At 35.9% G+C, this 12,879-nt stretch overlaps 1 protein-coding gene across 1 annotated transcript in view; it reads left to right on the plus strand.

Annotated features, from left to right (window-relative positions):
- Nucleotides 1-12,879, plus strand: part of LOC110147413 (phospholipid-transporting ATPase ABCA3-like) — a 227,198-nt gene that overhangs the window by 93,299 nt on the left and 121,020 nt on the right. Inside the window, exon 13 of the mRNA XM_070461131.1 lies at nucleotides 6,346-6,500. Within this exon, the coding sequence (XP_070317232.1) occupies nucleotides 6,346-6,500 (155 nt within the window). The remainder of the gene's footprint in view (nucleotides 1-6,345; nucleotides 6,501-12,879) is intronic.

The raw sequence follows: 12,879 nt of genomic DNA on the forward strand, positions 1-12,879 counted from the left end.
CCACACTGTTTTCCATAGTGGCTGTACTAATTTGCATTCCCACCAACAGTGTAAGAGGGTTCCCTTTTCTCCATACCCTCCCCAGCATTTATTGCTTGTAGACTTTTGGATAGCAGCCATCCTGACTGGCGTGTAATGGTACCTCACTGTGGTTTTGATTTGCATTTCTCTAATAATGAGTGATGTTGAGCATCTTTTCATGTGTTTGTTAGCCATCTGTATGTCTTCCTTGGAGAAATGTCTGTTTAGTTCTTTGGCCCATTTTTGATTGGGTCATTTACTTTTCTGGAATTGAGCTGGAGGAGTTGCTTGTATATTTTTGAGATTAATCCTTTGTCTGTTGCTTCATTTGCTATTATTTTCTCCCAATCTGAGGGCTGTCTTCTCACCTTGCTTATAGTTTCCTTTGTTGTACAAAAGCTTTTAAGTTTCATTAGGTCCCATTTGTTTATTTTTACTTTTGTTTCTAAAATTCTGGGATGTGGGTCATAGAGGATCCTGCTGTGATTTATGTCAGAGAGTGTTTTGCCTATGTTCTCCTCTAGGAGTTTTATAGTTTCTGGTCTTACATTTAGATCTTTAATCCATTTTGAGTTTATTTTTGTGTATGGTGTTAGAAAGTGTTCTAGTTTCATTCTTTTACAGGTGGTTGACCAGTTTTCCCAGCACCACTTGTTAAAGAGGTTGTCTTTTTTCCATTGTATATCCTTGCCTCCTTTGTCGAAGATAAGGTGACCATAGGTTCGTGGATTTATCTCTGGGCTTTCTATTCTGTTCCATTGATCTATATTTCTGTCTTTGTGCCAGTACCATACTGTCTTGATGACTGTGGCTTTGTAGTATAGTCTGAAGTCAGGCAGGTTGATTCTTCCAGTTCCATTCTCCTTTCTCAAGATTACTTTGGCTATTCGAGGTTTTTTGTATTTCCATACAAATTGTGAAATTATTTGTGCTAGTTCTGTGAAAAATACCGTTGGTAGCTTGATAGGGATTGCATTGAATCTATAGATTGCTTTGGGTAGTATAGCCATTTTGACAATTTGATTCTTCCAATCCATGAACACGGTATATTTCTCCATCTGTTTGTGTCCTCTTTGATTTCTTTCATCAGTGTTTTATAGTTTTCTATGTATAGGTCTTTTGTTTCTTTAGGTAGATATACTCCTAAGTATTTTATTCTTTTTGTTGCAATGGTGAATGGTATCGTTTCCTTAATTTTCTTTCTGTTTTCTCATTGTTAGTGTATAGGAATGCAAGAGATTTCTGTGTGTTAATTTTATATCCTGCAACTTTACTGTATTCGTTGATTAGCTCTAGTAATTTTCTGGTAGAGTCTTTAGGGTTTTCTATGTAGAGGATCATGTCATCTGCAAACAGAGAGAGTTTCACTTCTTCTTTTCCTATCTGGATTCCTTTTACTTCTTTTTCTGCCCTGATTGCTGTGGCCAACACTTCCAAAACTATGTTGAATAGTAGTGGTGAGAGTGGGCACCCTTGTCTTGTTCCTGATTTCAGGGGAAATGCTTTCAATTTTTCACCATTGAGGGTGATGCTTGCTGTGGGTTTGTCACATATAGCTTTTATTATGTTGAGGTATGTTCCTTCTATTCCTGCTTTCTGGAGAGTTTTAATCATAAATGGATGTTGAATTTTGTCAAAGGCTTTTTCTGCATCTATTGAGATAATCATATGGTTTTTATCTTTCAATTTGTTAATGTGGTGTATTACATTGATTGATTTGCGGATATTAAAGAATCCTTGCATTCCTGGGATAAAGCCCACTTGGTCATGGTGTATGATTTTTTTAATATGTTGTTGGATTCTGTTTGCTAGAATTTTGTTAAGGATTTTTGCATCTATGTTCATCAGTGACATTGGCCTGTAGTTTTCTTTTTTTGTGGCATCTTTGTCTGGTTTCTAGATAGCATTTTAAAAAGCAGAGATATTACTCTGCCAACAAAGGTTTGTATAGTCAAAGCTATGGTTTTTCCAGTAGTCATGTATGGATGTGAGAGTTGGACCATGAAGAAGGCTGAGTGTGGAAGAATTGATGCTTTGAACTGTGGTGTTTGAGAAGACTCTTGAGAGTCCCTTGGACTGCAAAGAGATCAAACCAGTCAATCCTAAAGGAAATCAGTCCTGAATATTCATTGGAAGGATTGATGCTGAAGCTGAAACTCCAGTACTTTGGCCACCTAATATGAAGAACTGACTCATTGGACCCTGATTCTGGGAAAGATTGAAGGCAGAAGGAGAAGGGGATGACAGAGGATGAGATGGTTGGATGGCATCACTGACTTTATGGACAATGAGTTTGAGCAAGCTCTGGGAGTTGGTGATGGACAAGGAAGCCTGGTGTGCTGCAGTCCATGGTGTCATAAAGAGTTGGACACGACTGAGCAACTGAACTGATTGTGTAACATGGCAGTTTGTGTTCTGCTTTTTAGAACATAATCTCACATTAAAATTCTCTTATATCGCTATAGTCCATATACTTATCTTTTCCAAGGTGACATAGTATTTCTAATTGTTATATAATGTTCCTTTTAATAGCTGTATGGTAATATGCTGTAATTAATTTGGTAATTTTCTTTTCTTTTTTTTGAGTCTTCAGTCAAATAGCCTTATTTAGATGTCTTTGAATATAATTTTCCATTTTGGAGCACATATTTTTAATCATCCAAATAGATGAAGGAAAATCATTGAGCATCCATTTATGATATAGGCTCAACAAAGTGGGTAAGAGAGAGACAACCTCAACATAATAAAGTCCACATATTGCAGGCCTACACGTCATATCATCATCACCAGTGAAAAGCTGAAAGTTTTTCCTTTAATGTCAGGAAGAAGACAAGGATACCCACTTTGCCACTCTTATTCAGCACAGTACTGGAAGTGCTACCTACAGCAATTAGGCAAGAAAAAGAAATTTAAAAGCATCCAAATCATGAAAGAGGAAGTAAATTTGTCACTATTTGCAGACAACATGGTTATATACATAAAACTCTAGAGACACCTCAAAAAACTATTAGTACTGATAAACAAATTTAGTTGTTTTAAGATACAAAATCAATGTATAAAAATCTTTTCTGGAACTTCCCTGGTAGTCCAGTGCCTAAGATCCACACTCCCGATGCAAGGGGCCTAGATTGGATCCCTGGTTGGGGAACTAGAGCCCACATGCTGCGACTAAGAATTTGCATGCAGCAGTGAAGACCTGGCACAGTCAAATAAATAATTTTTTTTAATCTGTTCTGTTTCTATACACTAATAACAGACTATCAGAAAGGGAAATGTAGAAAAAAAGACAATTACATCAAAAAGAATAAAATAATTTGGAATACATTTAACAAAGAAGTTAGAAAAAAAGAGAAATTAGAACACTTGTACAATGAAAAGTATAAGACATGATTAAAACAGATTGAAGAAGACACAAATAAAGATATTTCATGCTCATGGATTTTAAGAATTAGTACCATTAAAATAACCATATTAACAAAAGCAATCTACAGATTAACTCCAATTTTATCAAAATTCCAGTGACACTTTTAACAGCAGCAAAACAATCTTAAAAATTGTATGGAACCACAAAGGATCACAAATATCCAAAGACGTCTTGAGAAAGAACAAAGCTGGAGACATCAAGCTTCCTGATTTCAAACAATATTACAAAAATATAGTCATCAAATCAGGATGGTATTGGCATAAAAACAGACACATAAATCAAAGGAACAGAATAGGGAGCCCATAAATAAGCCCACATTTATATGGCCAACTAATTTATGACAAATGAGCCTACAATAAACTAAGGAGAAAGCGCAATCTCTTCAATAAATCATGTTGGAAAAACCGGACAGCCACAGGTAAGAGAATGAAAAAAACCACTATTTTACATCATACACTAAATCAACTCAAAATCATTAAAGACACGAACATAAGACCTGAAACCATAAAACTTCCAGAATATAGAAGAGGCGGCAAGTTCCTTGACATTAGTCTTGGCTATAATTTTTCAATTTGACACCAAAAGCAAAGACAACAAAATAAAAAATAAGTGGATCTATGTCAAACTAAAAAACTTTTGCATAGTAAAGTGAAAAGGAACTTACCAAATGAAAATATTTGCAAAATATATTTCTGACAAACTTAATATCCAAAATATATAAAGAATTCATATAATTCATTAGCCAAAAAAAGCAATTAAAAATGGACAAAGGATCTGAAGAGACATTTTTTCATAAAGACATACAGATGGCCAACAGGTACATGAAAATATACCTGGCAAGTGACTTGTCATCAGGGAAATGCAAACCAAAACCACAATGACATCACTATACATCTGTTAGAATGGCTATTATTAAAAATAAAGGAAATAACAAGTATTGCCAGAGATGTGGAGAAAAAGGAACCTTCAGGGTGGAAATATAAATTGCTGCAGCCACTATGAAAAATAGTATGGAGGATTCTCATAAAAATATAACAACCATATCATTCAGCCATTCCAATTTTCATATATGTCTGAAGGAAATGAAACCACTAACTCAGAAAGATGCACACCCCCTACATCAATGTTTGTTGTAGCATTATTTACAATAGCCAAGGCACAGATGAAAAACCTACATATTCTTTGATGGATGATTAGATAAGGAAAATGTGGAGTTGATCTTCCTACCAACTTGGATAATTCATCTTGGAATTATCATATGGATGCAAAATTTCTATCTTATTTAAGCTTTTTTTATGTCTCATGTCTCAATTGTTTAGTCATGTCTGACTCCTTGTGACCCCACGGACTATAGTGCACCAGGTTCCTCTGCCCGTAGAATTTTCCAGGCAAGAATGTTGGAGTGGTGTACCATTTCCTACTCCAGGGGATCTTCCTGAGCCAGGCATCAAACCCATGTCTCTTGTGTCTCCTGCATTGGCAGACAGATTCTTTACCACTAGTGCCACCTGGGAAGCCTTTAAAATTCTTTGCAGCCTCTTTTATAAAGCAAGTTAACCTTTACCCTAATTTACTGTCTCATACGGTAAAAGCATCTGCCTACAATACAGGAGACCCAGGTTCGATCCCTAGGTAGGGAAGATCCCCTGGAGAAGGAAATGGCAACCCACTCCAGTACTCTTGCCTGAAAAATCCCATGGACAGAGGAGCCTACAGTTCCTGGGATTGTAAATGGTCGGACACAACTGAACGACTTCACTTTTCACTTTAATTTACTGTCTGGTCCTCTGACCAGCAGCATCACCAGCATCACCTTGGAATGTGTTCAAAGTGTGAATAGATGAATGAAGAAGTAGTACATTATACAATGACATATTATTCAGATATTTTTTTAAAAATCTGACCATTTGTGATAGCATGGATGGACCTCAAGGGCATTATACTAAGTAAGCAAAATGAGATAAAGACAAATGCTGCATAGTCTCACTTATATGTGGAATCTTAAAAAAAAAACAAAAAAAACTTAAGCCACTCATAAATACAGAAAACATATTGGTATTTCTCAGAGACAGGACATGGGGACTAGGCTGAACGGATGAAAGGGGTCAAAATGCACAAACTTTCAGTTATAAAATGAACAAGTCATGGGATTGTAATATATAGCATGACTACAGTTACTAATATGTACTGTAAATTTGAAGGTTGCTAAGAGAGTAAACCTTAAAGTTCTAACAATAAGAAAAAAATTTGTAACTGTATGGTTGTGGATGTTAACTCTAGTTAACTCTAGTTTTTTTCTTCATCATTTCACACTATATACAAATGTCAAATCATGTTGTACACTTGAAATTACTATAATGTTATATGTCAATATCTCAGTAAAAAAAATATATTCTTAAATAGGATAAATGATTCAAGTGATTTAAATGGTTTTATAGTTTCATTTCTTACATATTATCAAGTAATTTCCCACAAGATCTGAACTGATTGTTATTAATATTTAAATTTCTTCAGGACGAAAGCTACATATTCCAAATCTTATGTTTTCCTTAGCATCTACACAGTACCTAATATGGTTCACATATATAGTAATTGACTGACTGCAATGCAAATACATTGAAATATAGCAAATTAATTAAATGTTTTTATTACCAATATAGCCCAATCCATTGTAGAAAATTAATAATTTAAGCAAAAATGAAAAGAAAAAGAAAACTAAGACAGCTAATCCTGCCATTGAGGTGTAACTATTGATACTTTCCTGTAACTATTCTTTTACAAGAGACAGTGTTAATTCTTTTGAGTAATTCACAAATAGACTGAATTTGAGATGCTAACTTGCAACATCTTATGCTTTCTTACCAAAGTTCAGTTCTGTCATGTCTTTGGCTTGTTTGTAGGTCATTACCCTCCTACCAGAGGAGAGGTCTTTATTGATGGATATGACATCACAAAGAATATAACTGAAATTCGAGAAAATTTGGGCTTTTGCCCACAGGGTGATTTATTGTTTAATGACTTGACACTATCAGAACACCTTTTCTTCTACTCTGTGGTGAGTCAAATTTTTAAAAATTATACAGTAAATTTACCTTTTAAAATATATAGATGTGTGAATTTTAACTCATTTAACCATCAGCACAATCACGATACAAGAAGTTTCATCACCTCAAAACACTCCCTCACACTATTCCTTTGTAGTCATCCCTTTCACACTCCCCCCGCGCCGCCTCCCACCACCCCCGCTGATAACTACTGGGAAAATCTACTGGTCTATTCTTTATCATTGTCATTGTTTTGTCATGTTGAGAATATTATATAAATGGAATCAAACAGTATATAACCTTTAGAGATTATCTACTTCACAGTTCAGTTCAGTTCAGTTCAATCGCTCAGTCATGTTCAACTCTGCGACCCCATGAATTGCAGCACATCAGGCCTCCCTGTCCATCACCAACTCCTGGAGTTTACTCAAACTCATGTCCATCGAGTCGGTGATGCCATCCAGCCATCTCATCCTCTGTCGTCTCCTTCTCCTCCTGCTCCCAATCCCTCCCAGCATCCGGGTCTATTACAATGAGTCAGCTCTTCGCATCAGGTGGCCAAAGTACTGGAGTTTCAGCTTCAGCATTGGACTCTTCCAATGAACACCCACATTGGACTCTTCCAATGAACACCCAGGACTGATCTCCTTTAGGATGGACTGATTGGATCTCCTTGCACAGAGCATAGTGCCTTTGGGATCTGTCTATGCTGTTGCATGATCAGCAGTGTGTTTCTTTTAATTCCTTAATAGTATTTCATGTTTGGAGATAACACAGTGTACCAACTGAAGGACACTGGGGTTGTTTCCAAGCATAATGAATATAAATAAATGTGTTCTGAGTTTCATGTACAAACGTAGGTTTTATTTCTCTCAGAATAGGATTACTGCATCATATTTTCAGTGTTAAACTTTATAAGAAACCTAAACGGCTCTCCAGACTGGCTGTACCTTTTTTTTTTTCCATTTATTTTTATTAGTTGGAGGCTAACTACTTTACAATATTGTAGTGGTTTTGTCACACATTGACATGAATCAGCCATGGATTTACATGTATTCCCCATCCCGATCCCCCCTCCCACCTCCCTCTCTACCCGATCCCTCTGGGCACTCCCACCAGCAAAGAGAATTTCAGTTGCTCCAAATAATTGCCAGAATTTGATATTAATACTTTTGAAAAATTAACCATTCTAATAGATGTGTAGTTTAATCATGGTGTCAATTCTCATTTCATGGATAGCTAATGATGCTGATCATTTTCATGTGCTTAGTTGCATTTTTACAGTCTTTTTGATAACATGTTTGTTCAGACCCTCTACCCTCTATTTAAAATATGAGTTGTTTGTTTCCTTATTATTTAATTTTTGAGAATTCTTTATATATTCTGGATAAATGTCTTTGATGGATATTCTTTGCAAATGTTTTTCCCAAACTGTAACTAGTCTTTTCATTTTCTTGACAATGTCTTTGGCAGAGCAGAAGATTTTAAATATTAAAATTAAATTTATCATATTTTTCTTAATGTTCCTGCCCTTGCAAACTAAGATCATGACATCTGGTCCCATCACTTCATGGGAAATAGATGGGGAAACAGTGGAAACAGTGGCTGACTATTTTTTGAGGCTCCAAGATCACTGCAGATGGTGACTGCAGCCATGAAATTAAAAGACGCTTACTCCTAGGAAGGAAAGTTATGACCAACCCAGATAGCATATTAAAAAGCAGAGACATTACTTTGCCAACAAAGGTCCATCTAGTCAAGGCTATGGTTTTTCCAGTGGTCATGTATGGATGTGAGAGTTGGACTGTGAAGAAGGCTGAGTGCTGAAAAATTGATGCTTTTGAACTGTGTTGTTGGAAAAGACTCTTGAGAGTCCTTTGGACTGCAAGGACATCCAACCAGTCCATCCAAAAGGAGATCAATCCTCAGTGTTCATTGGAGGGACTGATGCTGAAGCTGAAACTCCAATACTTTGGCCACCTCATGCAAAGAGCTGACTCATTGGAAAAGACCCTGATGCTGGGAGGGATTGGGGGCAGGAGGAGAAGGGGACAACGGAGGATGAGATGGCTGAATGGCATCACCGACTCGATGGACATGAGTTTGAGTAAACTCCAGGAGTTGGAGATGGACAGGGAGGCCTGGCGTGCTGCAATTCATAGGGTTGCAAAGAGTCAGACACGACTGAGCGACTGAACTGAACTGAACTGACTCTTTCATCTTTCAATTGCCTTTTGTGCATTTGTCAAAGGTCAAGTGGTCATACTTCTGTAGGTTTATATCTGAACTCTTTTCTGTCCCATCGACTTATGTGTATATCTCTTTACAAAAGGTCTCAATATAGATAGTGCTATTCATCCAACTATATTCTTCTCCAAAAGCATTTTATCTATTAAGCTGTTTGGCCTTTCCTGAAAATCTTTTGTATTATATTTTATACATCTACAAAATTTTGCTGTGATTTTTATTAATATTACATTAAATCTACATATCACTTTGGAGAGAATTAACATTGTTATTATGCTGAGATTTCAAATACTTAAACAAAACACAGTATCTCTTTCCATTAAATTAGATCTTTGATTTTTCCTAGTGTAGTATAATTGCATTACAATGTTATGTTAGTTTCTGCTGTACAGTGAAGTGAATCAGCTCTGTGTATACATATATTCCTTCCATCTGAACCTCCCTTTCACCTACCCATCCCATCCCTGTAGGTCATCACAGAGCACCAACCTAAGCTACGTGTACGATAGAGCAGCTTCCCCCTAGCTATCTGTTTTATGCATAATAGGGTATATACGTTATCACCATTTTTAGGTTTCATTACACAGAATCCATTGGAGAAGGAAATGGCAACCCACTCTAGTATTCTTGACTGGAAGATCTCATGGACAGAGGAGCCTGGCGGGCTACAGTCCATGGGTTTGCAAATAGTAGGACACAACATAGTGACTGAGCACATACAGATTTGATACCTATTTAAATGGGTGTGTGTGTGTGTGTGTTTCATTTCATGATTTGGAACTTTAAGGAATTTTTATTTCTAGTTTATTAATTGTACATAGAAAGATTATTGATATTTGTGTGTTGACCTATTATCCTCTGACCCTGCTAAGCTCACTTGTTAGGTTTAGGAGTGTTTTGTAGATTCCTTGGTTTTATACATAGACAATCAGGTCATCGGAAAATATGAACGGTTTCTTTTATGAGTGCCAATCTGTATGCCCTTTATTTCTTTTTCTTAACATGTTTCGCTGGTTAGGAACAGTATGATACCAGATATGATTATTGAGAATGGGCATTCTTGATTTGTTCCTGATCTCATAGGGAAAGCATTTGGACTTTCTTCATTAAGATTTTTTTTACATATATAATCTTTATCACCCTGAAGAATTTGTTTCTATTTTGATTTTGTGGAGAGTTTTTATTGTTTGATCGGAGTTTCTTCCTGCATCTATTAATGAGTATGTGGTTTTTCTTCTTTTAGACTATTTTTACACATGGTGGATTGATTGATTTTCAAATATTGAGCCAGCCTTGCATTCACTGGATAAGTTTCACATGGTTGTGGATTTTTTAAATATATAGTTCAATTGGATTGATAATATTTTGTTCAGAACTAAGTTTATGAGGGATGTTCACCTATAGTACCCTCTTTTTGATTTGCCTTTGTCTGTTTTGCTATCAAAGTAGTACTGACTTTGTAAAATGAGTTGAGAAGTGTTCCTTCCCCTTCTATTATATGGAAGAAATTATGTAGAATTTTTTATTTTTATTTAATTAAATAACTAATTTTAATTTATTTCTTCTTTAAATGTTAGGTAAAGTTTAGTAGTAAAATCATCTGAACCTGAAGATTTACTTTTTGATGTTTTAAACTATAGATTCAATTTATTTAAGAACTAATCGGTGATCCAACAGTTACACTTTCGGGTGTATATCCAAAGGATACAAAATCAGGATGTTGAAGAGATACCTGCACTCTTATTCATGATAACCAAGATAGAAACAACCGAAATGGCCATCAGCAGATAAATGGTTAGAGAAAATGTGATGTATCTACAGGTGGTGGTGGTTCAGTCGCTAAGTCATGTCCGACTCTTGCGATCCCATGGACTGTAGCCCGCCAGGCTCCTCTGTCCATGGGATTCTCCAGGCAAGAATACTGGAGTGGGTAACCATTTCCTTCTCCAGAGGATCTTCCTGACCCAGGAACTGAACCCCGGTCTCCTGCATTGCAGGCATATTCTTTATTGACTGAGCTATGAGGGAAGACAGCCTTTTAAAAAAAATAAGAAAGTCCTGACATTTGTGACAACATGAATTAACCTAAAGGACATCATGCTAAGTAAAATAAGCTAGATACAGGATGACAAATACTGCATGATCTCACTTATACGTGGAATTTAAAGTTGTCAAACTCATAGGAGCAGAGATAGAATTGTAATTACCAGAGGCTGGGGATGGAAGGGGCAGTGCAGAGATGTTGGTCAATTGATTGAACAAAGTATTAGTTAAGGACAAAGAATAATTTCTGGAGATCTCCAACCAGTCCATCCTAAAAGAGATCAGTACTGGGTGTTCATTGGAAGGACTGATGCTGAAGCTGAAACTCTAATACTTTGGCCACCTCATGCGAAGAGCTAACTCATTGGAAAAAGACCATGATGCTGGGAGGGACTGGGGGCAGGAGAAGAGGACGACAGAGGATGAGATGGCTGGATGGCATCACCAACTCGATGGGCATGAGTTTGAGTAAACTCCAGGAGTTGGTGATGGACAGGAAGGCCTGGCACACTGCAATTCATGGGGTCGCAAAGAGTCAGACGCTACTGAGTGACTGAACTGAACTGAATGCACAGCAATGAGATTATAGTTAACAATACTGTGTTGTATACTGAAATTTTCTAAAATATTTGATCTTAACTGTTTCTCACTACAGGGAGAAGAAAGGAAGAAAATGGAAATTATGTGAGGTGATGGATATGTTAATTATTAGCTTGATTATGGTGATAATTTCTACATAGTATACATGTAAAATTATACACCTTAAATGCTTACAGATTTAACTTATCAATTGTATCTCCATAAAACTGGAAAAAAACAAAATTAATTTACTTAATATTTACAGGAATATTCAGAGGTTATCTATTTCAAATTAGGCAAGCTATGGTACTTTGTGATTTTTGAGAAATTGTTGTATTTCTTCTAAATTGAAATCTTACGAACATTTGCAGGATTCCCTTATTACCCTTTTAATGTCTCTCTTCTTCCTGATATTGACAGGTTATAATTCTCTTTTTTCCTGTAATTCTGACTAAAATTTTATTCCTTTTTAACTTTTCAAAGAACCTGCTTTTATTTTACTCTTCTCTATTACATTTTTCTTTTTATTTCATTTATTAATGTTTATATGCTGATTATATTCACACTTCAACTTCATTTGGGGTTTTTACTCTTTTTTTTTATGTCAGTGCATAGGTATTAATAATGGATTTGAGAATAATTAAATGCTTAATAATGTAAACATTTATTGCTGTGATTTTTTTCCTTCAAGCTCTCCTTTAGCTACATCCTGCAAATTTTGATATGATTTGTTATATTTTCACTTTCATTCAGTTCAAAATATTTTCTGTGTTTCTTGAGACTTCTTCTATGGCATAGAATATCTACATGCATATTCTTTAATATCAAGTAATGAGAAGTTCTGTTTTCTTTCTGTTTATTTTAGTTTCATTCTCTTCTGGTCAGAGATCATACCTTTCATGGTTTCAAATGTTTTTAAATTGCTGTATTTTTATGACCCAAGAAAAGATCTATCTTAGTGACTGTCATGTGTACTTGAGAAGAATGTTTTCTATTTGGTTGAAATTCCCTATAAACATAAATTAGATTCAGTAACTTGAGATTAACATTGAGTAACAATGGAAACAGTGACAGACTTCACTTACCTGGGCTCCAAAATCACTGCAGATGATGACTGCAGCCATGAAAATAAAAAAAGATCACTTCTTAGAAGAAAATTTTGACAAACCTAGAGAGCATATTAAAAAGCAAAGATATCATTTTGCCAACAAAGGTTCATATAGTCAAAGCTATGGTTTTTCCAGTAGTTATGTATGAATACGAGAGTTGAACCATAAAGAAAGCTGAGCGCCAGAAAACTGATGCTTTCAAACTGTGGTATTGGAGAAGACTCTTAAGACTTCAAGGAGCTCAAACCAGTCAATCCTAAAGGAAACCAACCCTGAATATTCATTGGAAGGACTGAAGCTGAAGCTCTAATACTTTGGCCACCTGATGCAAAGAGTTGACTCATTGAAAAAGACCCTGAAGCGGGGAAAGATTGAAGCCTGGAGGAGAAGGGGAGGACAGAGGTTGATGGCA

Source organism: Odocoileus virginianus, chromosome 33 (assembly GCF_023699985.2).
Source record: "Odocoileus virginianus isolate 20LAN1187 ecotype Illinois chromosome 33, Ovbor_1.2, whole genome shotgun sequence".
Classification (NCBI taxonomy): domain Eukaryota; kingdom Metazoa; phylum Chordata; class Mammalia; order Artiodactyla; family Cervidae; genus Odocoileus; species Odocoileus virginianus.